At 34.4% G+C, this 27254-nt stretch overlaps 1 protein-coding gene and 1 non-coding gene across 2 annotated transcripts in view; one reads left to right on the top strand and one right to left on the bottom strand.

Annotated features, from left to right (window-relative positions):
- The window catches only part of LOC145285798 (cell division cycle protein 27 homolog), a 154458-nt gene extending 146539 nt beyond the window's left edge, over positions 1-7919 (bottom strand). The window contains exon 1 of the mRNA XM_080134175.1: positions 7749-7919. Within this exon, the coding sequence (XP_079990301.1) occupies positions 7749-7772 (24 nt within the window). The 5' untranslated portion in view covers positions 7773-7919. The remainder of the gene's footprint in view (positions 1-7748) is intronic.
- Positions 7920-22811: 14892 nt separating this feature from the next.
- Trnac-aca (transfer RNA cysteine (anticodon ACA)) lies at positions 22812-22884 on the top strand. Its single transcript has one exon. It is a non-coding gene; the product is annotated as a tRNA-Cys (tRNA).
- The last annotated feature ends 4370 nt before the right edge of the window (positions 22885-27254 follow it).

Here is a 27254-nt window from a genome sequence, read left to right as displayed (position 1 = left end):
CAGAGAAGTAGATAGGTTTGTCGCGCGTGCGTACAAACATGGCGTCCAATGAACTACAGTGCATAATACAAGTCTTTATATCTCGAAAACTACTTATTTCTGCAAAAAATTAAAGATTTTATTATTCAGCATAGTCGAAAACCTATAAAAGTCGTCACTTTAAAGAAAATTGTGGAGGTGGACCGAATGTAAAAAAAAAACTACCTTTTTTATTTTAAACAATATTCGATTAATACTAAATAAATGTATAGTTAAATACATGCGAGAAACAAATCGTCAATTTCATTATTAGAGATCTCAGTACTTCTGCAGTTTACTGACCATGTAATTTTTTTTTATATAAGTTTAAATCCATTTTACGATATCTTGTTTATTAAATTTTAGATGGAAATAGAGAATAGTTAACAAAGCAAATCAGCAAAGTGCAGAAGTACCGAAATTTCAACTTTGGAGGGGAAAAAAAACGGAATTTTTATTTTAAACAACTCATACCACTAACGACATATTTACCATAAGTAATGGGTGTAGGGGGGGGGCATTAAAGAATCAATACCACAAATATTCCTCGGTTGAAGTGAGAAAACCTTTTGTGTTTGAAATGTGATTTATGTTTTTGTTTTTACAACAAGGCAATGGTCCGACAATGAAGACGAATCAGCTGGGCTAAAAAAAGCATTCGACAATACAGCTGCAAATGAAAAAACATCAAGCTTTGTGTGTACGTGTGTGTGTGTGTTCGTTTTTTTACGCGATTATTTTTGATTTACAAGTAATCGATTATCGATTGAAATCGATAATGCAATAGCATTATGTACTAAAACGAACGTCTTCAAAATCCTATTTTTAAAAATTGAATTACGAAATTAAATCAACCACAATGCATTTCCGTTTCTTTTCGTAAACAAGTCGGCCATCTTAATCGTTAATAAAAAATGAATTTTGAAGCATTTAAACTGTCGAATAGAAAATCGTTTCTTGCTTATAAAATTCTAAGCAAATCTTCACTTAATTAAAATATTGAAAATCATCCACACCCAAGAAAAGATTAAAACGGTATCTTAAATGTTTTATAACAATTTGGCTCTCACTCAATTGGTATATGCAGAGAAGGTACCGCGCTATTTTCTTTATATTTTCAAGCTAAATTCAAGTTTCACGGAATCTTTTGTTTATTAATTTGTTAGGTGAAAGTACAGAATAGTTAGAAAACACCATCCCCTCCAGATGTTAAGAATTGGTTTCTAAATAAGGTTACTACTTCACAGCACGGTACCTTCTTTGCATAATAATTTAATAACCAAATGATACCGTAATAATTTTCAACAATAGTTTTACAAAATTCAAGTTAGACTTATTCAGAATACGAACATTAAAAATATTTATTCTAAATAATGAAAAAACATGCGACTAAGAAACAATTAAAATTTATTATTTATACAGAAAATATAAACCGTGTACAGATATTCATAAAGACGATGAATTTATTTTATAACTTTTTTATGTTTGTATAAAAATAGAGTTAAAATTTGCATTCTAATTCGAAATGTATTAATTTGTACTTGAAGTGAAATTTGTAAAAGCACTCAATTTCATCAAAACTGATTTAAAATTTATTGAGCCCCCACGCCACACATTTTTGTTAGTTATTAAATAGGCATTGTATGACATAAGTAATTTTCAACTATTTGGGGATTCAAACTCACAATTTAAAATAAAATCGTATGTTCGAACATTTTTTCCTTGTAAAGAATTACATTTGTTTTTAGCGTCTCAAATTCGTTTTTCAAAAGACGTAATTTCTTATTTAATTCGATTTGTGGTTTTAAAAGTACACTTTTTTTTCTTTTTTTTTTTTTACTTGTCTCCCTACGAGGTCGGTTTTTTAATGTGGGGAAAACTAGCTCCCCAAAAAGAGACACACTGGTTAGTAACAAAAATAAAAAAATGTATCAGTCATGAAGGATTTCTCCATTAACCCAGACAAAAAAAAAATGCAGTGCACTGTGCAGCACTCAGCAGTGCAGCATGCAGCACCAGAACAGATTTGATCTTGAATCAAAGGCCAAGAAAGGAAAAAAATTGTAATTTAAGATGTAGCAAAATAAAGATTTGATATAAATTTTTAGTAATTTGTTTGGATAACTTGAATATTAGAAGAAAAAAAAAATCAAGTCCTAATACAAAAAGATTTAAATCTACGTAAAAAAAATTTTTTTTTTAAAATACTGAATTATCTTAAAATAGATATCAAATTTAAAATCATAAAAATTTACTCTATCTTAAATTGCAATGAAATTTTAAAATTAAATCGTATCGAAAAAAATTTTTAGAGTTTGAGTGGCTAAAAACCGTAGGTACAAAAAAATATTTTGTTTTGCTTGTTTTTATATTCGTAAAAAATATGATCTGTTGCGCAATAAAAAAAGCATTTAAATTAAATACACAATGGCTAAATATATCTGTGCTTACATAAATAAACCCCCATGGCTGCCAATATCGGCTCGATAACTATAGAAAATTAAATTCAGATTCCAGGAAAAATATTTACGTATATATTTGATTTTCCTTGAATTGCTTTTTTATAATTGTTATGCATACGTATGCAAAGAAGGTACCGTGTTATTTTTTTAAGATAGTTTTACAAGTTAAATTCAAGTTTTACGGTATCTTGCTTATTAAAATTTTAGGTGAAAGTACTCGTTTTCAGAAAATAAAAACATCGAAAACTTATCTTGCCTTTAGGGTACATTTGTTATAGATTTGAGCGCTAGTATTTTTTTTATATCGTATTTCCAAGTTTAATTAAAGTTTTATGTTTTTTATTCAATTGTAAGGTTGAAGTATAGAATAGGTACAAAACACCCTCCCCATGTTAAAAATGGCTTTTTAAATAATAACATTATTTACGTACCTAGATTTGTTTTTTGGTCACGTTTTTTTACCTGTCTATAGTAAAACAAACACTGGGTTTCTACATAACGTTATTATTTCAGCACGCACCTTCTCTGCGTAAGTACCATGGTATGTAGTTAACTAGAGCTTTCCTAAATTTGAAATAAAAGTTCCTTTCCATGTTTCCTCAGTTTTTGTTTTTTTTTCTTTTCTTTTGTAAAAGATTTTTTCAACAATGTGCTTAATTATTAACAAATAAAATCAAACTGTTTTATAGTGTATACAACGGACGGAGAACGGAGCATTCATAAGGCCTGCATTAGAACTCTTAATAATCGCACAAAAATCGAAAATTCAACAAGACTTTTAGAAATATATCCAATAAACGTGACCAACCGTGCAAAAACGTAATGTTTTACCGTTATTTTTTTTTCTAACATTTTAATAAAAACCAACAAAAGGTGTAAAAAAATATATAAAAAATGTTACCAAAGGCAAGATAAGTTAATCTTCTACTTGAAAATGGTTTTGCGTTTTAACATATTTTAAAGAGTTTTTTAAAGAAAGATAATTTTTACTTTAACTCAGTCATTTTTAAATTGACTTTTAAAGATTTTCGAATTTGCTGAAAACGAATATCAGATTTAAATTTGGAGCAGACAAATAGTTTTCTGAATATTAAGACATTTTCCAATGTATTATTTTCAGTGGCCGTCGCCATTCTTCTCCCCATGCTTAAGAACGGCTTTCGGAATAAACACCCTTTTCAGGTTGGACAGCCAGAGTGCACATTGACTCCTTTTTATTTTTAAGTATAAAAAAGGCTTTAAAATGAGTTCAAACACAAAAAAAATGGTACTTATGCACTTTTGTTACCGTGCTGAAATAACATTTTGAAAGCCATTCTTAATATGGGAAGAGAGGGTATTTTGTAACTATTCTGTGCTTCCACCCAACAATTTAATAAAAAAAATTTTTTGTGAAACTTTGATTTGAAAAACTAAAACTAACGCGGTAACAAAAGTGCATAAGCACCAAAAATTAATCCAAATATGTAGATAGAGTAACTTACACGGTCAAAACAGAAAAAAAAAAACAGAAAAAGTTTTTTTTAACTAACAAAAATCTATCAAAATACAATATTTTTTAACGTTTTTTAATCAACTAACTTTTCTTTATGTCGAAAAGAGATTTTTAGATTGATTTGTGGTGCAGTTTTGACACCACACTATTTAAAAAAATTTTTTTTTTTTAGGTTAAATTCAAGCTTCTTGATACTTTATCATTATTAAATTGTTAGGTGAAAGCACATAAGTTACAAAACACCCTCCCCTGCCCATGTTAAGAATGGGTTTCAAAATAACATTTCAGCACGGTGACAAAAGTGCACAAATACCTGATTTGTTATAAGAATATGCTAAAATATTAGAATACCTAAATTTCAAATAATTCCATTTTTTATAACAAATCAATAATGTAATCGACCGGCGCCACCTTGAATTGTAAACTTTTTAAAAGTATGGAAACGTACACGTTAAATTTTAATTTAAATATCAGTTTGTTTTTTTAATTAACTTTTTTAATTAAATTAAAATTCAAAACGCCATTTACAGCGAAAACAGTTCGAAGTAATTTTGGAAAAGGGAGATAACTGTCTGCCATCGCACTTGAAGGGATCTCATGTAAACGACAAATTACAAAACTATTTTTTTAAAACTTCCACAGTTGTAGATTTTTTTTTATCGATTCTTCAAAGCATTCTCTATTTAATGGTATATTGACAACAAAGTTATCTTGCCTTTGGCAACATTCATTTGTATTTTGCCTTTCTCCAAACAATCCCCCAACGCTTGCTGCGGGCGAGTTTGTTTTACCATACACAGATTCGAAAAAGTTGTCAAAAAACATAATAAATGTTATCAAATGCAAGACAAGTTACTTTTCTACCTAACTGGATAATTTTTTAGTGTCTTTATTTAATGTGAAATGTTTCATTAAAAAAAAAAACAACAAAAAAAACGAGTAATGTTGGAGGCTGCCAGAGAACAAGATGGCCGTGATATCTATGCAGACTCAATTATTATTTCAAATTAAGAAATAAACAAAAATGATGGTAAAAAACCCACCCAATAAATGTTAGTGACATTCTTTTTTAATGTTTTTATTTAATGTAACGTGTTTATTCGGCTCGAAAAACTTTACCGATGTATTTGAAAAATGCAAATGGCGGAGGAGTAGGACCGTGTTGAATACGTAAGTTTGGGAAAATGAGTTAAAACTAAATAAAAAAAAACTACAAAATAATGTTAGAAACCCACCGAATATATGTCAGCTTATGTTACGGTAACATATATTGAGTGAGTTTCTAACAATATTTTGTATAGTTTTTTTTTTTTTTTTTAGTTTAAACTCATTTTCCCAAACTTACGATTCAACACAGAGTCCGCCGCCATTTGCATTTTTCAAATACTAAAAAACTATCCAGTTTTGTAGAAAAGTAACTTATCTTGCCTTTGATAACATTTGTTATATATTTGTTTTTTGACAACTTTTCCGAATCTATGAAGGTACTATTTGTGCACTGCCACTGCATCTTTGTTAGTGCGCTGAAATAATAACATTATTTAGCAACCAATTCTTAAAATGGAGAGGGGAGTGCGTTTTGTAACTATTCTGTTAATTTAATATATCGTAAAAATTAAATTTCAATTGAAAATACGGTACTAATGCATTTATTGATCAATGCTGAAATAATAACGTTATTTAAAAAGCCATTCTTAACATGGGGAGGGGAGGGTGTTTTGTACATATTCTATACTTTAACCTTACGATTGAATAATAAAAAAAAAAAACTTTAAGGTGCTAATGCAGAGAGTGATCCGCGCTATTTTTTAAATCGTATTTCCAGGTTTAATTAAAGTTTTATGGAGGGGTTTTATTCAATTGTAAGATTTAAAGTACAGAATAGGTACAAAACACCCTCCGCTTTTCGTGTTAAGAATGGTTTTTTAAATAACGTTATTATTTCAGCACGGATCACTCTCTGCATGAATAACTTGGAAATACGATTTAAAATATAGCGCAGATAAGTAGTGCACTTGCACCTGCACCGAAAATACTATTAAAATTTTAATAGTAAATAAGGAAACTTTTTTGAAAATATTCTGTATTGGATAGGTCTTTTTAGGATGTTTGATTTTTGACAGGCCCGCAGCCAAGTGTCGGGAGAATTTGCTTGAAGAATTTCACTCGTTTTGTTGACTTTAGTGATAAATATCAGTCTCCTAATTTAGCTGTATATTTTAATTATTCGCTATAGGCCTAAGTGAAATTAAAAATAAAATCCGTCAAAAGCGAACTGGACAAAATATATATTGGAAGATTTTTGTATACACAGGTCGAAATTTGACTTGGCCGCCATGACACGGTGGAAACTTTTTATTTAATCCTGTTTTTTTTTGTAATCTATTTTGGTACTTATGCATTTATGTTACGTGCTGAAATAGAATTTAGAAAGCCATTCTTAACATGGCGAGGTAAAGGTGTTTTGTAACTATTCTGTACTTTCACCTAACAATTTAATAAAAAAGTAAAACTTGAAAATGCTACTTAAATAACACGGTAACATAAGTGCATGCACTTCTAATTTAATTGCAAAACCAAAATATTGGGTGCAATAAAATGCAATACAATAATTATTAAAAACAAAGAACAAATGTGAAACGAAAAAAAAAAGTGTTATATATATATATATATATATATATATATATATATATATATATATATATACATACATACACGTGTGTGTGTGTGTATAACGCTTTTTTTCGTTTCATGAACCTAGGTTTCATTTTGTGTGGTTTCTCCGACTGTTGTAACTTATTAACGGATTTTACTGAGACAATATCAGTAGCCATGAGAGTTGAGTTATACAAGCACATAAAAATGTATCTAATGTATGGATATCAAATATTATAAATATAAACAAATATTTTAAATCCCAACGAGGGGGGGGGCTATTAAAATCAAAAGAAAACAAACTGCACTAAAGACATTTTTTTCAAAAATAGATTCTAAATTCAACTAAAGTCTAAATATAACGTCTTTCATTAACCTTTTTGTAGATGCTAATTAAAAATTAACATTTTTAAGAAAGAGTTAAAATTTAAAAAATAACGAAGTTATTTCAAATTATAGGGGGGGGGGTAATTTTTTTTTTTTTTTTTTAACTCTACATTAAAATAAAACTTAAAAAGAAACGACCCTGACTTTTATAATAAAAAATGATTTGTCCTTTAAATAAGATTTTATTTTAAGTTAAGCGAGTACATTTTTAATTTGATAAATCACCAAAACATTCAGATATTTTAACGTTAAACGGCTATTTTATATTTTGTAGAAGATTCATACGTATTTCTAGGAATAAAACAAATGTTTGATAATGGCCATAAACAGGGGGATCAATTTAGAATATCAAACCTTTTATAAACTAATCCCCGACTTTATGGTCGCAATGAGGATGTGTATCCGTTACACACACAAAAAATGGTTTAGCCGAGCTAGGATCGTCTAAGCTTAAATACGCAAGGATTTCATCTCAAAATACTGTTAAAAATATTACTTATCAAGAGATTCCAGATCACAAAAGAATGTGTTTCGCTATTTTTAACGATATCGTGGATTTATTTTTGGTTTTTCGACATTTAAAGTAATAACGCTCTTTTTCGTCGGAACATTATTTTGAAACAGACACAACAAAAAAGACGTGTATGTATGTGGGACGAAAGGGGGGTTTCTTTGTAGGTAGGTAAAAGAAAAACGGGGGCATTTTTGTTTTATGTTTTCAAGAAATTCACCTGCACTGGTTCTTGTACAAGCATCGTGTCTTTAAATGTCAACTACGTCCGCCATAAACAACACAGTTTACATTCAAACGCCCCATTTCGTTATAAGTACGTCCGCCATTTGGGGTTTACGCCTCGTTTTCAAATACACATCACGTGACCAGATTTTGCAAGGCGCAATATAAAAAATAGAAACCGATTTCGAAACGAAACGAAACGAAAAAATATTTATATAAATCATATCTGGCGAATTAAACCTATTTAAAAAAAAAAAAAAAAAAAAAAAAAAAAACATAAAATAAATAAATTGCAGAAAAATCTTTATGATGTACGTACCCGTCATGAATGAACATGTCATATTCCAGAAATCACATCAAGTAGTTTTGTTTTTTTTTAACTAAAATCAAAATTTATGATTATTTAGTGATTAATGTGAAATCAGTAGCATTACAAGGTTGATCTCGCAAATTTGAATTATTATCTGCCTTTGTTTTTATTTAGTTTTTTTTTTTTCAAGATAGCGACGCGAGAGGGTCCTTTTTTGCTTACTGATAAATTTTGATTTTCTTAGTTAAAAAATAAAACTACTTGATCAATTTATGAGATTTTTGGAATATGACATCTCCGTTCCGTGACGGGTATGTACACCATAAAGTTTTCTTTTTCTGTAGTTTTGTTCTAAAAGTAGGTTCAATATATATATATATATATATATATATATATATATATATATATATATATATATATGTATATATATATATATATATATATATATATATGTATATATATGTATATATATATATGTTTAAGGATTAAAGTTAAATTCTGTAGATTAAAATATACATAAAGATATATTCAAGTCAAGAACAAGAATTTATTGTTTGAAACAAGGAATATATCGAAAATAATCATATTTATTTCCTTAATCCATAGATTTTCAATAATGGCTCATATCGTATGGTAAAAGAACGACACATGCAAACACTGTTTCTTTTACAAGCCACGAACCACTCCCCCATTCCAGCTTTCGGTCACAAATCGATGACATTAGACCTAGGTTTAAAATGCACATTTTAATGGATATTCACGGAAGTGAAGCTCCCTTTTCCAATACTTGAGGTAGATTTCCTACACCGTTTTAGCATACTCATCGACGTCACACGCGGGAGAATATTGAATATGTGGGGAATTTCCACAGAAAAGTATTTTAACAAAAGTTTGCAACAATGGTTGTTGCAAACTATGGTGTAAGTAAAAAATAAACACATTGTCAGTCAGGTAAAATTAATAAAGACGTGTCGTCCGATGCTACAATGCTGGACCGATCCAAAAAGACAGAGCCATTCAGCATGATCAGGTGACTTTTTATAATAAGCTCAGCCAATCAAACGAAGCAAACATAACAACTATCAACATAAAAAGAGTCTGCACTCTCACAAATATTTCTGTTTTGCTCTGCTCTTCCAGTGCTAGTAAGTGATGTCTACAAATTCTTTTGTGTAGAGCGATATTTTCCCCGATACACTCACACTCAATGGAAAACAAAATCAACTATTTGTTGATTTTGTACAAGTTTGCATAGCATATAGACATCTCCTAAAGTTCAGAGCAACTATGTCAAAACCAATCTTCCTCCTCTGGAAGGGCCACACTAACACCATCTAAAATGGAACCATCTGTTACAATATTTTTTATCTATAATGGGGTATGATCTCACAGAGTCGGGTGATTTTATTTATATACGATGATGCTAGGAACTGACGAATCAAATTAATTCACGTTCTGCTACCAACCAATCAGAAACCAGAATTGCTCCATAAATATTAAACCTTAAACTAAATATGTTTTTTCCGTCTCGAAATGGTAAGAATCTTTTACTCTGTCGAAGTATCTACTGCAAACCAGTCACCTCTCAGGACTTGTTTAGAACAATGCACCATCGGAACTGTTTTGTCTACTGCAAACCAGTCACCTCTCAGGACTTGTGTGGAACAACGAACCATCGGAAACTGTTCTGAAACGAAACATGGCTTACACTTCTAGACCATCCTTCGCAACGGTCGCAACAGATCATGGCCGATCCATCATCAGATTGATTACATCCAGGACAGATCTAAACCCACTCACTCTCCTGTTCTAAGATTGGGTCCCCAAGCTGGTGTCTGACCAAGGAATCCCCTCATCTGGTTTGCAATCTTCATAACTAAGTTCCAGACTATCCACTTCTGTTTTATGTTCTGCATGCAGTTCCAGCAGGTACAGATGCTTCGGAGAATATATTTTTAAACTCTAGACTTGTTGGGGAGCTTTATTGTCACAATATCTCCTACCTGTATTTTATTTGATGTTGTCAGATAAAGATCTGGCTTGCACTCTTGAAGAGAGAGCAAGTACTCCTCATACCATATTCATTTGAATCCCTCGAGCGGCTCCTCATGATTCCTCAATGTGTCCAACAATACCTGTCTGGAAGGTTGTTCATCCTCGTTAATTATAGGACTCTCCAACCTGAGAAGAAGTCCACAGTTTTGATCTGGGTGCAGGAAGTGATTGGGTGTAATCACCTCCAGCCCTGAACTGCTCGAACTCGCATAGGTAAACGACCTGCTGTTCACTGCCTGTTGGACATCTGAGATGGCTGTCCACAGCTCCGATTGACTGTAGATGGATCTTCCAATGGTTTTGCGGAGGCATTCCTTCAACATCCTTATAACTCGCTCCAAAATTCCTCCATACCAGGCTGAATGAAGAGGAATTCTAACATGCTTCATATTGTAGTGCCCAAATTTCTCTTCAAATTCTGATGAAGTTAGGGCTTATGTAGTCAGTTAGCTCCAGCAATAAAGAATTTCGCATTGTAATTATATATGTGTGAATGTAAGCCCCACATGTTAGAAAACCTAATGAAGGTCGATAGAAAGGTATGAACTGTCATGTTCTCGGCCAGTTCAAGATGTACTGCTCTGATTTCTAGACATGTAAATACTGTAATGTAGACCTTTGTAGATTCTGGTTGCGCACACACAAATGTCCAGTATAATATGTAGAAACAGTCTCACTAGATTTACTCTATGTTTAGGAAGATCCGTCATTTTAGGATATAAGAAAGGTAGAGAGTTAATTGTTTTGCAAACGTAACAGTCCTTCGGGACTCCTTTTATGGCCTCTCTCCCTTGGGGTATCCAAAATCCTGACATTCTGATCCTACCAAGTGTAGCTGGCACCCATAAGTGTTTTGCTTTCTCGAGTTGATTACTCACAATCAGGTCAGTCTAGGGATGATTCTTCCCGAGTAATACCGGGTTCAGAACTTCATATTGAAGAAATACATTTTTCTGAATTTTGCCTCTGGAGTAGACCACAATAGACTTGTCCAGGAACAGGTTCAGCTGACACACAGTGCTTGGGACGGATTTGCCATGAGGATCCTGTAGGAACTTTAGTTCAATGGGGAATGCCTGTTGCTGCATCGTCCTAAACAAGTAATTAGCAGCCGCCTGTTTGTAGTCCCCTTCCTTCTTGATTTAGGCATAAATTCAAACACTGGAAACTACATGCAGAAGATTATTAAAACTGGAAAATCTGTCAAAGGGGACGATTGGAAGTAGGAGCTCTGACTTCCAATCTCTACCAAACACCTAACCTTCGCAGATTTCGTTCCCCTTTGGAGTATGGTACTGGTAATAGGCAGAATAAACTGCTGTTCTCCAAGACCAATGTTGATACACTTGTGGGTTAATGAAGTATTAGGCATAGGGCACATAACAGTGATGTGGTCCTGAGCAGAACACCGATCACAACAGCCCTTGGGGCTTCTTTTACTAATAGTTAGTAAAATGATTGGCACGGGTACACCTGTAACAAAGCCTCAATTCCAAACAAAAGCGCCTTTTTGGGGGCGGGTGGGGAGTAGAGTATTCCTCACAAACTTGAGCAGAATGTCCGTCCAACACGCTTTATGGTTTTCTTGGATATGAAAATTCTCCAAAGTTGCTGTTGCAGCCATCATCTCCTTGTCTGGATGAAGATTTCTACCAGAGTTAACATAACCCAAATCCCTCTTGTTTGTCTTGGGGAGAGCTGCTTTCCAGGATTTTAAAATCTTGATGCCAGTATCTAGAATAGCACAATGAAGGATATGGCGCTCCTATTGACCTCACCAATTCCTCCTTAAAACAGTAGGGCAGCCTTTGAAACAGTATATGGGCCGCTAATGCTCCTTCTTCTGAGTTTTCTTCCATGATTCCGTATCCCAGCATATCATCCAACTCTGACAACTCATATTTTATTTGAGATAAATAACTCTTGAGATATTCAATGTCATACTTGGCTCAAGGAGAAAATTGAAACAAACTCGAGAATAATTCCTTATGCCCTCTTCATCCCAATAATTATCCTTAAGAATCCTTAAAGCAGCATCATAATTATTAGAGGTCTCTTCAAGGTGGTGGATTAAACAAAAAAGACGTCCTGTAACACAGGTCTTGAGATAAGTTAATTTTTCCTTTCTGGACTTCAACCCAGAAGTACAATAGTCAAATCTTGTAAGAAAGGCTCTCAACGTAAACTTATTCTCGAAATCTAGACCACCAAAACTAGGACATTTGACTTTAGGCTTGAACATAGAGGTGTCATTCTGAGCCGACTGCATTGCATTCGATTGCAGGGAGGTAGGAGGGAAGTTATCCTTGTGAACCTCTACAGTTAAGACATGTAAATCTCTTTTTATTTCTTCCTTAAATTCGACAAAATCATAAGTGTGTAGTGCCAATTGGTCTCTAGAAAGCAATTTGATCAAGTTTTCCTGAACTTGGTCCATTCTAGCTAACCATTCATTTACATTGTCCGTGGCGTTCTTCAACGCTCATGCATCTAATACCTCTTAGTTCTTTAATTTCTTCAACGTGTATTTGATAATATGATTGTATCTTTCTTCTGTATCCAGTAAAACCTCGAGCAGGTGATCAGTTTTTTCTTGAATCCTCAACGAATCCTCAAGGGAAGACGTTTGCTCCATCGCCATAATTATAAAAGGAGAGAAAAAAAATACACCCAAGCTCTGCAATGAACGGAAATTTCTACAGAAAAGTATTTTAACAAAAATTTGCAACAATGGTTGTTGCAACCTATGGTGTAGGTAAAAAATAAAACATCGTGTTGGTCGGGTAAAATTAATAAGGACGTAAGTTTTCCTGTGCTATAATGCTGTACTGATAAAAAAAAAAACAGTGCCATTCAGCATGATCAGGTGACTTTTTGTAATCAGCTCAGCCAATCAAACGAAACGAACGTAACAACTATCAAGATAAAAGGAGTTTGCACTCTCACAAAAAATTTCTTTTTTGCTCCCACTCTTCCAGAGTGGTAAGTGACACCTACCAATTCTTGTGTGGAGCAATATTTTTCCCAATACCAGATTATCAGTGCAAGGCAAATCGGCAAATATAAGCCCAGTCGGAAGACGAATGCACTAAAATACTTTGTTGCTTTCCAAACGTTACGCAACCTGTCTACATGGAAGACACTGTCAAACATGACGTCATGTATCATATGCAGACTCAAGGTCCACCATAAGCGCACGTCTGCGCAAACTGTAACCCAACCACTTGAAAGCAGCTAAGCAAAAATTTCAACACATACTGGACCTAGGCATCATTCATCCATTACAAAGTAACTAGTCCTCACCGTGCTACATGGTCTCCAAGAAGACATCGGTTGACTGGGAATCTTGGGCAAATTATTGGGTACTTAACAGCCGAATAGTAACAGATTATTACCCAATCTCTCATTTGCATGATTTTTTTCAATCTGTTCAACGGAAAATCAATTTTCTCTAAAACTGACCTTGTGATTATCAATCTTAACAAATGCGAGTTCAGTGTTTCGTCATTATCTTTTCTTGGTCATATTATTGACAAAGACAGCATTCGTACCCTGTCTGAGAAGGGTCAATCTATTGTCGATTACCCTGTTCCCACCTCTCTTCATAAACTACGAGAATTATTTGGTTTAATTAACTTTTACAAACGATTCTTACCTCACTGCACCGAATTGGCACAGCCCTTAACAGATCTTCTTCAGAATAGAAAAAAAAGCATGAAAAGATTACTTTACGTGAACATGTACTCTTTCTCAGTTTTTAAAAAAAAGACCTTAGCAAACACTACATTGTTGATTTTTCCCAAGACAGACGCACCGCTTGTGTTATTCATAGACGCTTCCGATGTGGAGTGTTACAACAACTCGTTCATAGGTGTTGGCAGCCATTATCCTTCTTTTCTATAAGACTTCAAGATGCTGGAAGAAAATACAGTTATTTAGGAAGAGAATCGCTTGCTGCTTATTCCGTGGTAAAACATTTCCGATTTATCTTGAAAGGCTCAACCGTCACTATTTTTACCGATCACAAACCACTGTCACATGCTTTATCCACTAATCCCGACAAACATTCACCCAGAGAAGCTTGTCACTTGGATTACATTTCATAATTTATTTCAGACATTTAATTTTTTTTTTTTTTTGCACAGTGGTCACCACTTATCAAGGCCCGGAAGCCACTCAGGGATAAGGGTTATTGCAAGTACAGTACATTAGTGTGGAGATTTAATGAAGTGTTTACTTAAGGGGGCGGTTCATTAGGAATTTGTTAACGTTGGACTTGAAGACATCCAGGTTGTAGTCAGGTGGGAAGCAGGCAGACGGAACAGAATTCCACAGGCGTGCAGTTCTAAGAAAGAAGCTTTGTTCATGGAATCCGCGTTTTGATTTAGGTACAGATAAAGAGTGGGGAAAATTTTTCACAGTGGATTCAACTAGACAGGTGTTTTTCATGAAAGATTGGCGAGGGGGGACCAGAGATTGGAGTTCAGACGAGCACCTGCCATGGAAATAATATTAAAACAAGGATAGGCTCACAACGTCTCTTCTGTGGGAGAGAGGTTGCAGGGTAGAGAAAAGGGCATCCCCCACTAAGCCATGAAATCTATTTTGTATCCTGTCAAGGCAGGATAGGCTATTTTAACAGCTCCTGCCCAGATATGGCAGCAGTATCCTTGGACGTACTTAGCTTTTATATATATCATATATATATATATATATATATATATATATATATTTCAAACGCAATGAAAATAAAGCTGCTGACACATTATCACGTATGCACTCAGCCTGTTTACAATATGGATCTTCATCGGATTGCTAAGAATCAGGAGAACAACGAAGAACTAAACAACTTACAACAATCTCTCAGTTTCAACTTTTAACAAGTTCCCTTCCCTTTCTCGAACGATTTTATTTGGTGCAATACATCAACTGGACACGAACGTCCATAGTACCTCTCCAACACAGACAAGCAGTTTTTTTTAGGTTACACAATTTATCACACCCAGATATCCGAGCAACACAGAAATTGGTTACATAATGTTTCATATAGACTGCTATTAACAAGGACGTGCGCGACTAGTCACAAAGTTGTATCCCTTGCCAGGACAAATGATTGCACCGACTGCTATTAAAAGCACATTAAACCCGACTAGCTATACGTCTCGCTATTACACGTCGAACCAAGGTCTCACAAAACTATGGTTCACCTCCCTCAAGACATTCATACATGGACACATGTCTTCGTAAGAATTGATGGAGTACCCATGAGCCTGCAGCTGCCCTACTCTGGTCCTTACAAAGTGCTTAAAAAGATATCCAAAACATTTCATGATAGATAAGAATGACAAACATGACTCGACTGAAGAAAGCATTTTTTGATGATGCAAACTATAGTACCACAGTGGTACAGCTGCAAACCTCAGGAGATTCGTTAACTACTGCCACGCCTAACGACACAGTGCTGTCTAGTGCTACAACTTTTACATAACGCGTCCACTCCGTTTTGCCACCTTCACCCAGTGAAATACTTGCAATAATTTTATTCCTTCTTTTTAGATTGACTTGTCTCAGCATGAGAGTCATGTAGCGACCACTACATATGGATGGAACAAATCTTCGGCAGGGACATTTTCATAGCGATCACAGTTTTCAATGCCCACGAATATCAGAATGCGTAAACACACAACATTGCGATTTGACCACCCGCACACATTGAACAAAGGAACTATGTTACGTTTCTGCATGTAGTGATACAGCAAACAGGCTGGAACTTTTGAGAACATTGCTAGATAAGGATTTGCTGCGAAAATCAAATCAGTTTATTCCAGTTTATTTTCCCAAGACTGGATATCAGGATAACTCCACCACTGGGCGGCATTAAAATCCTTTGTCTTGAATTTGTGTGCCACACATATGAACCTTAATTCTCATCATAGAAAATTACCACATCGAACAAGAATTAATTCTTCCTTTATTTCATACTGTTTCTTATGTGATTAACACACACACACACACACACACACACACACACACACACACACACACACACACACACACACACACACACATTTCGCTTACATGCTTTAATAACTGTTTTTCTCCCAGAAAATAATCACATTCATTTCAAGCCACACGTGACACTCTGTTCATAGAAACCAGTTATTCTAAACACCATGCTATTCTCACGAAAACCTCATTTAGTCCTGCATAATGAAAACTCATTAGAAGAAAACACTTATGTTGAAACGATTTGAATTGATTGATAAATAAATGTTGCGTATTTCATATTAATACAGTGATTTCAAGTTCTGTGTCAAGTGTTAGTATTTTCCAAAGTTATTTCTATATTTTTATTTTATGTATGAGAGGCGTGCAATAAGTAATGCCCCTGATCCACTTCCCATAGCAGTAGAGCAACGAAACTTGGCACAGTTATCAGTCTTTCTCTACATAGGAACCACCCAGAATTATGCATTTCTCCCATCGTTTGATGCAGCTCTGGAGACTGTTTGTAACCATGACGTGACTTCAGAAATCAAGGCTGCATCATCTGGGAAATGCTTTCCTTTCAAAAAAAACTTCATGGCTGGGAAGAGGTGAAAGTCAGAGGGTGCAAGGCCAGGAGAGTAGGGAGGATGGGAAGGATTTCATAACCACACGCCCGTGCTTCTGATCTGGCGACATGCGAGTTGTGGACCAGAGCGTTGTCTTGCAGGAGGAGGGTACCTTTGTTGATCTTGCCCCACCTCTTGATTTTGATAGCTTCCCTTTATTTCCTCAAAAGTGAAGCATAATAGGCTCCTGTAATTGTGGTACCCTTTGCCAGGAAATCTGTCATCACTAATCCATCCTGGTCCTAGAAGATTGTGAGCATGACCTTGCCAGCGGAAGGCTGCACCCTTGCCTTCTTTGGAGGTGGTGAGTCCAAGTGCTTCCACTGCATTGACTGGGCTTTGGTCTCTGGATCATAGTGATGGACCCAGGTTTACATCCTGTGTAATCAGTCTTTTGAAAAACTTTGACTCATCTTCTTGGCACATCTCCAAATTCATCCTCAAGCACTCAACGCGTTCTCACTTCTGGAATGGTGTGAACAACCTAGGAATCCATCTGGCAGACACCTTATACAAATGCAAAAGGTCATGAATGATAGTTTCCACAGACCCTGTACTAATCTTGACATCTTGGGTTATTTGGAGAATAGTAATGCGCCGATCTTCCAAAATGGCAGCCTCAACTTGACGGACACATGCCTCATCAATGGCAGAAGGGGAGCGACCAGGTCTGGGAGCTGTTTCCACAGACTTCCGGCCATGTTTGAATTCATAATACCAACGCTTTACAAGGTCATATGATGGGGCATTATCACCATAAGTTTCTTTCATTTCATCAAAAGTCTCCTGTGGTGTGCGTCCTTTCAAATACAAAAACCGGATCACTGCTCGACATTCAACAGGCTCCATTTCACACCTGACTCAGTCCAAACACCTGTAAAACAGAAACCACAATTAGTTCAGAGCTGTAATTTGCCACATAACTCATAGAGATATAAATCATTGCACATGCAAAATTTCAGCCAGATCAGACAAGTGGAAATCGGTCAGGGGCATTACTTATTGCACGCCCCTCGTATGTGAGGATGTGATCTCTCGTTAAATTTATCTTTAACGGTCCCACGGATACTCTACTACTTTTGACCTTGGTCCTAAAAAATTGATAGATCTACATTATGAATTACAAATTAGTGACTCCTGGCTGGAGCTACTATAAGTGGTGACTCCTACCGTGAGAGTTACTATAAGCCATGTTCAATGCAAACAAGGAATATTGGACCATCTAGAGCATTTTTAATGTATCTAAAACCAAGCTCCTATCTTTACATCATCAACGCTCTGATCACCATCTGGTATTAATTGAAATGGATGGCTCTCGTCTTGGGGAGGCTTCATGTTTTGACAAGCTTCTGGGATTGATCTTTACTCCTGATCTGAAATGGAACACATACATCAAGTCTGTTGCCAAGGTTGCTGGAAAAACGGTAGGATCCTTCTACCGCTGCAGAAGATATCTCACTACTGATGCAATTTTCTTTGTATATAAAAGCCAAGTACGTCCAAGGATGGAGTACTGCTTCCACATCTGGGCAGGAGCTGCTAAAACAGCCTATCCTGCCTTGACAGAGTACAAAATAGACTTTGTGGGGATGCCCTTTTCTCTTCCCTGCAACCTCTCTCCCATAGAAGAGACGTTGCAAGCCTGTCTTTGTTTTATCATTATTTCCATGACAAGTGCTCATCTGAGCTCCAATCTCTGGTCACCCCTCGCCAATATTTCACGAAAAACACTCGTCTAGCTGAAACCACTGTCAATAATTTTCCCCACTCTTTATCTGTGCCTAAATCAAAACGTAGATTCCATGAACAAAGCTTCTTTTTTAGAACTGCACGCCTGTGGAACTCTGTTCCGTTTGCCTGTTTCCCACCTGATTACAACTTGGACGTCTTCAAGTTCAACATAAACAAATTCCTGATAAACCGCCCCCTTAAGTAAGACACTTTATCATATCTCCATTACTAGCGATTACTACTATCCCATTGATTACTGTACATGCAATAACCCTTATCCCCGAGTGGTTTGCGCGCCTTGATAAATGGTGACTACCATGTAAAAAAAAAAGAAAAAAATTTAAAAATTATTTATTTGGGATTTTTCCATTGAGGAAAATTTAAGATTAGGGAGTAGAATATCGGGATCAGTTTTGATTTCAAATATGAATACACAAGAGGACTATTAAGCGAGTCCCGTTTAGATTGTTGTGTTATCGAGAAAGCCTACTAGAGATAACTTCAGAGTCCGTTTCCATGTGCTACGTGGCATTACAACTATCCCAATATTATGCAACTGATGATGGAGCAGCCGCTCTAAGCACTATTAAAGAGTTACGGTTTCTGTACTGTCAGTCAGAAACGGCAGCAAAACAAACTGTCAAATCTGTATCCTCAACCTATCACAGAAATGTGGCCCAGGCCAGCCGAGCGAACATAAGTGGCATGCAAGCACACCCAAGTTGCTCAGTTTGTGATTGAGAAATGAATTGGGAATAAGGGAAACGCCGTTCATTGTCCTAGTCAGAAAACAAGAAAAGGCACTAGGTATCTCTGCTGAGTCCCTTATATTGTACCTCTGTGTCTAACAGACAAAGAAGGAGTATTGAAGCCAGGCAATACCAAACAATCATTGTTTGGTAAGTTAGTAATGGTGTAAAGTATGGAAGCCAGGCAATACCAAACAATCATTGTTTGGTAAGTTAGTAATGGTGTAAAGTATGGAAGCCAGGCAATACCAAACAATCATTGTTTAGTAAGTCAGTAATGGTGTAAAGAGAGTAGTGTAAACTAAGGGATGACTTCGCACTCACCAAAATTTCCAAATTTGGATTTCAAGATAGGATGCAGTTTTGTCATAGCCATGTAGTGACCAGCTAAATCAAGATGCTTGCCATGTAATCAGAAGAATCTATCCGGCCAAAATTTATTAATTTCAGGAACAACTTGATTTTGTCACCATTTTCTGACACAGTTTTGTCGGTGCATAGAATCGTAGTTGTAATGCGGTCTTTTTACACACAAATCCATGGGACTATATTTTTGTCTATTCGCGTATGTAGACAGTGAATGGGTTGGAACATTCTAGAAAAGCAATATAAAAATGCCAACATGCCAAAAACAAACGAGTCTCAACAACGTTTCAACAAAGTTTCTGCAATTTCCAGATTGCTTTTATGAGGCTTCTTCATCGCTATTCGAAATTATCACATGTGTTGGACTCCGTCACAGGATATAAAAACTGTACCGCTAAGAATGTCAAGTTCAAACAGCAAACGGACGAATTACTCATGAAACTCTCGCAAACAACAATAGATGAATAGTTTTTGCTGACAAAACTTTTGCCCTCCTAATATACTTCATTCCATAAAAGATGTTGACCATAACGAGGAAATAAATTGTGTTCTTTAGATTACACAAACTACTGTTCTCATTTTAAGTGTTATTTTTACAATGTTTCAGCTCATGTAACTTTTATACAGGGTGTCCCAAAAGAAGCTGATGGTTAAAAAAAATTCATAACTTTCTTAATTTTTTATATTTTTCTTTTATTTTTTTTAAATCATCTAGAATAACCTTTCCAAGATCATCATGAGACGTTACACCACCGAGGAGCGGATATTTATTGTAGAGACGTATTTTCGGTTGAATGAGTCAATATCAGAAACTCAAAGAGAATTTCGACAAAACTTCAACACAAGAAATTCCCCTACTCCCAATGCAATAAAAGCTATGGTGGCTCGATTTCATGAGCAAGAGTCTGTGCGTGACCTCCCTAAATCAGGTAGACACCGTACGGCAAGAAGTGATGAGAATCGTCAGAGATTAGCAGAGAGTGTGGCCGAGGATCCATCCACATCAGTAAAAAGGAGATCAAGTCAAATTAGGGTCTCTCGATCATCTCTTCACAGAATGCTTTATGAAGAAGGCAAATTTCCATATAAAATTCAATTGGTGCAAGAGCTTCAGCCAATGACAATGGACAATGCCCTGCAGAGAGCACAAAAGTGTCAAAATGAAAATGGTGGACATTTGAGTAACATCATTTTTCATAACTAAAATTAGACCTTGTGAACAACATACCCTAGATTAAGTTGTGTAAATAAAATTAGAATAAATAGACTATGATATCTTACTATATCGCAAAAAATCACGGAGAGGCTTATCTACAAACATATGAAAATTGGTAAGCATAACTTAAATATTGATGAAGTTAATCAAATTTAAAATCCGTCAGCTTCTTTTGGGGCATCCTGTAGGAGTAGCTTGCTGTCGTTTTATCACTTATAATAAGGGTAGAAATCTTAAGTATTTCACAATTGTATTGTTCAGACTGAGGATTAAACCTCCAAGAGAGTGTCACTTACAACTGAATATTACTTAGTACATCAGCCGTTACACAACGGCCTTCAAAAACAGAGGAATAATAGTTTATATGATTGAAAAAAAGACAGGGGAAAAAGAGTAGAAAGAACTAAGAAAAACAGGGGTGCAACTACACTATAATATCGAAATTCGTAAAACGAAAAAAGCGATTTAAAAAGAAGCAACCGTATCCACTGATTTTTTTTTTTTTTTTTTTTTGTCAATTTCAACTAAAAACAATGATATCTACTTAATTGGCATGTCAGAAGTACTTATAACAGCATTATTTAAAAAGACATGAGTTTTCAATCTTTATTGTAAAAAAAAAAAACGGTGCCATATTTGTTTGGGAAGAAGTGACATAATAAAAAGGGAGATAATTCGGTTATTCTAAAAACAAGACAAAACGCACAATTTATTTAAAAAAAAAAATTAACAAATGTTACATGATAGCATGTACCTCGCTTTGGAACTCTCCAGTGTTTTTTAGTTAAACATGTAATTTCCGTTAATTTTTGTTAAAAAATGTTTTCTTTAATAATTTTTTTTACTTTATCAGTTTTAATGATTTTTTAATATATTCATTACTGTAACCTGGCAATTCAATAGAGACCATTGGTTTGCCTTAAAATTCAATATTAAAAATTTTGAATTTTGCTATTGTAGTTGCAGCCAAACATATTGCCAAAAGATGTGCAATGGAATTTATAGGTAGCTGATCTTAACGTAAGCTGTATCCTATGATAATCTTGATAAAAGAATCGTCAAAGAAAGGACTGGTGCTACCAAATGAGGCTGTCTTAAGATACTGGCTTCCTGACCTAAAATGTACCAAAAAATTGATGTTATTATTTTTCCTTTTCCTTCACAAAATTCAATCATATTCTTCAAAGCCAAAAGCAAAAACAACAATTTTCCTCTACAAAACAACCAAACTAAACACCATGAATAAATATTGATGAGACTTTTGTTTTCTTCATCTTTTGGTAACAATAAATGAAAAAAAAATGGAATAAAAAAGAAGAAAAAAAATAATAAAGTCAGTTTTATTAAAAGAAATAAAAGTTGTTGCTTTTTGTTTCACAATGACATTAACCAAGGTAACTATTTAAAACAAAAAACATAATATATATATATATATATATATATATATATATATATATATATATATATATATATATATATATATATATATATATAAAGGGATGGTCTCTACATAAAAGACAATCCTTTAAAAAGGAATTATCGCCTCAATAATAGAGAAGAAAAAAAAACAAAAATTCATCTCGTTTTTACATTTCCAAAAATAATGACAAAAAAACAAAAAAACAATATCGTCTTGAATAAAGCTGAAAAGAAAAATATATGAAGTTGACAAGAAAGTTCTTGCAGAATTTTAAATTTTGATTTCAGATTGTATATCTATATTATTAATAAAATTCTAAATGTTTATTTATTTATGTGTGTGTGTATATATATACCAATAAAACTTTCAAACAGATGCACCAAATTGAAAAATCCTTTTTTTTCCCTGAAAGGTGTGAGTCCCTAGATTGTCCTTATCTATATATGGTTCGTAACGAACAACACTAAGTCACACAAAAAGCACAAAATAAAAGTTTTTGGGCCGTTTTGTGCATTGTTGAAAAAGTTACCTGCCCATGTCAACGGAATTTAGCACTGTCTGTATACAGTCGCGGTACCATCTTTCGGCATACGGACAGGACTTGTGGTGCAATGGATAATGTGTCTGACTACAGATCAGAAGATTCCAGGTTCAAATCCTGGCAAGTTCGTAATAATTTTAACAGTCATTTTATCCAACGTTTACTCATTATCCTTACCCTTAGTTAGGGTATTTTTGTTTTTTTCAGTGATTTTGTTTTGTGCATATGGGAATTTCCCATACTTCGAGTTCACAAGGTAAGACAATGTTGAGTGTACTCGATTTTGTGTTTGACTCAGCGTTGTGCATGCCAATCCATGCACAGCTGTTCAAGAACTTGCTTGTGAATTAGATGTAACACATACGATGATTTCCAACCACTTGAGAGATTGGAAACAAAAAAACTTGATAAATGCATGCCTCATGAATTGAATGACAACCAAAAGAAACGTCATTATGAAGTGTCATCTTCCCTTCTTTTATGCAACAAGAACAACCCGTTTCTCACCCGGGTTGTAACTTGCAATGAAAAGTGAGTTCTTTACAACAACCAGCGATGCTTAGCTCAGTGGTTTGATACCGACAAAGCTCCACAACACTTCCTAAAGCCAGAGTTGCACCAAAAGAAGGTGATGCTGACTGTTTGGTGATCTGTGACCGGTCTCATCCAATACAGTTTTTTGAATGTAGGCAGAACTATTACAGCGGAGAAGTACTGTCAACAAATGGATGAAATGGACCAGAAACTTCGACAACAACACCCAGCATTAGTCAACAGAAAAGCCTAATTCTCCTCCATGACAATGCCCGACTGCACGTTGCTAAACCGACTCTGCAGAAGTTGAACAAATTAGGCTACCAAACTCTGCCTCATCTGTATACTCTCCAGATATCTCACCTATCAACTACCACTTTTTCAAGCATCAACAACTTTCTGCATGAGAAATTCTTCAAAAACCTAAGCGATATCAAAAACGCTTTCAGCAACTTCATCGCCACCAGAACACAAGATTTTTTACATTACTAGCATAAATATGCTTGTTTTGCGTGGGCAAAAGTGTGTTAATTCTGATGGTGCTTATTTCCATCAATAAATTCTTGTTGGAGCCGAGATATGTTCATCTGAATTTAAAAGTTCAAAACTGTAAAAACTTTCTTGTCGACCTGATACAATAAAAATTCAATATACAAAAGGAATCTTTCATAAATGTCTCTTCAAAAACTCTGGCTATTAAATCTTTTCCTTGAAATTTTTTTAAGTCACTTTGAACTAAATTTTTTGGCTTATATAAAAACTTCAAAGCTTAAATATTCTTTGAGTTTTCTTCTATAAGGATGTTTGATAAAAAAAACTGTAATTTTTCTTTGTGTTTGACTTATTCGTTTTGACTTGGACTTTGTGCTCCAGATTTCTGTAAACGTTGATTCAGGCTCAACTAACATCTAACGTTAACTACCAGAATATGCCGAACGTTGATCAAGTTGATCAGCCAATGAAAAAGCAATAACAAACGCGCTTAATCAGTAAAAATCGAAGCAGACGACTTTTAATAAATTGGAAGTAAAAAATTTAGTTTTAATCGTGCACAAATTTAATCAATCCAAATCCGAACCTTAACCCTATAAAAAAATTTAGTTTTTAATCATACACAAATTTAAGTAATTAACCCTAAACCCTAATGCTAAACTCTAAACCCGAGCCCCTGAACCCTTACCTTAGATCCTAAACCTTAATCTCAACCTTAAAAAATTTTTAGTTTTTAATCATTTCCAACTGTAACATAAAAAAACCCTAAAATAAAAATATGTCAACGGTTTTTCAAAAATTCTAACAACTTTTCTTGAAAAAAACAAAACAAAAAAAAACATAAGCAAAAAGAAATTGGAAAGTTTTCCTTACAATAAACATTAAAAACTTACAACAAAAAATTCTAATTTTTTCTTAAAAAATTTTTTTTCTATTTATTTAAAACAAAATAAAAAAATATTTATTCATAAAACGTGCTATAATATTTTATTGTTTTTCCATTTTTTTTCATTGTAATTAATACGTGATAGATGTTATTTTTCTTTCCTAGCATTTTTAAATTTGATTGATGTTCAGCATATCCCCGTAATTTACGTCAATTGCCAACATAACAGATATCCGGCATGCAAAATGCAAAAGTATCGGAAAGGTTCCTGTAACCACCGGCGACTTCTTAGAAGGCTAGTTCTTAGAATCTTCTAGTTAATCTACTCAGGTTAACTCAAAATGTATGAAGTTTTCTTGCTCTAATACTCTTTCTTTGTTCTTCCTTTCAAATCTCTTGTTCTTTAAATTGAAAGGAGAGATTAAATAAAGTACATTTATAAATGTATTTCATTCAAAAATTTATAAATATATTTTATTTTACTTGATAAATGGAGCCCCCAAAGCTTGACCTATCTTTTAGGAAAATCTTCTGGAAGTGATTTTAAAATGAGCACTGGAGAGCGAAGGAATTTCATCCCTAAATATCCAACCCTTTCCTTTTTCCCTTTCTCTTGACCGACTCCTAGAGTCCCTCTGCCATGTCAAAAGAGGGAATGTGAAGAGGATGACAATAATGATCGGTGAATCAGAAGACCACCAAGCCCACCGCTGTACCAAATCGGCGAAGTCAAAGAAGACAATAAAGACGTGTAAGGGAACATCGACCTCCCCTCCTCTTACATTACTTTTACCTGATGGGTTAAGAAATAAAATTTTCGAAATGTTTGAATGTTGCAATATTTTTGCACTATAATTGGGTATGATCCCGTGCAGTCGGGAGATTCTATTTATAAACGATGCTGCTAGGAACTGACGAATCAAATTAATTCATATTCTGCTACCAACCAATCAGAAACCAGAATTGCTCAATAAATATTAAACCTTTTCTGTAGCAATTTTGCATATGTTTTCTTCGTGTCAACACGTGAAGAATCTTTTGTTCTGTCTACTGAGAACCAGTCACCTCTCAGGACTTGTGTAGAACACCTAACCATCGGAAACTGTGCTGAAACTAAACATGGCTTACAACTCTAGAGGTTATGGGCCCAGCGTGCGTCTTTATTTTGATGGATCTGAATCAAAATTCGAATTGTGGCAAGTGAAATTTTTAGGATATCTACAAATTCAAAAGCTACACAAAGTATTAATTTATTTTTATTTCAGACTATTAGTCTCATCTTTATTAGTTGTTGTTTTTTGATCTTTTTATTGGTTTTTAAAAAAATTTTTTTTTTTATTCACAACGTTTCGGCCAACTATTCCTCTGGCCTTTGTCAGGTGGTAACCGCGACGGATAGGAACTTTGAATCTCCTAACTGCATTCTCAGCCATCACTGCCATCCGTAGTTGTTGTCGTCTCACCACATGTTTGACCAATTAACATCTGGCACGCTTTGGGTGGGATTGAAACCGCTATTTTCAGACAATGCTCATCTGGAACTGTAGAGATTCAACGTCTCTATCAACTGCGCCACGGGCCCCGAAGGGCGATCAAGGTTGGATTCTTTGATCTTATAAATCCACATTTATTTATTATCTGATCTTCCATAGTCGGGTCCGTACCGATTGGTATATATATATATATATATATATATATATATATATATATATATATATATATATATATATATATATATATATATATATATATATATATATATATATATAGTCCGAAATAAAAATAAATTAATATATAATGCTCATCTAAAAAAAATGAATTCCAATTAAGGAATAATATATATATACTACACAAAGTACTTCAGGCACAACCTGAAAACAGAAACCCCGACTTCATTGAAAAGAATGCAACTGTCTTTGCGGAATTAATACAGTGTTTAGATGACCGAAGTCTATCACTGGTAATGAGAGAAGCCCTGGACGATGGCTGCAAAGCATTAAACATATTGAGAGAGCATTATTTATCGAAGGAAAAACCCATGACTTTTAATCATTTCAAGGTGGCATTCAGAAGTTACGAGGAAATTGAAAAAATGATCACAGAAAAAAACGAATCTACAAATATAATGAAATTTAAAAATGCACACATAAAAACACCAAAATGAAATTATACCCATGCCAGAAATAAAAACCTCAACTTTGCCAAAAACAATTTTTCTCCTAAGAAAAGTACAAAAATTATTTGCTATAAGAGTTTCCAATGTAGATACAAGAATTTCAAAAGAGACTCCATTAAAAATGTGGAGAGCTCCGTTAGCGAACATACATTTTTATTTTCATGTACGTTTGATGCTTTAACAAACAATACTTTTCTTGTCGATTGTGGTGCAATGGCACATGTGATTATGAAGGAATGATTTTATCAATTTTGATCCCAATTTTGTAGAACTCGCTGACGGCAGTCGAGTAAGCGATATCGTTTTGAAAAGAGGCGATGCTAAAATCTCGTTAAGGACCAATAAAGGTGAACTGTGTTTCTGTATTCTAGAAAACGCTCTTCTAATCCCGAAATTTAAACAAAATATATT

This window comes from Euprymna scolopes, chromosome 10, assembly GCF_053919585.1.
Source record: "Euprymna scolopes isolate OS-2025 chromosome 10, ASM5391958v1, whole genome shotgun sequence".
NCBI lineage: Eukaryota > Metazoa > Mollusca > Cephalopoda > Sepiida > Sepiolidae > Euprymna > Euprymna scolopes.
This window is presented reverse-complemented; position numbering and strand designations above follow the sequence as displayed.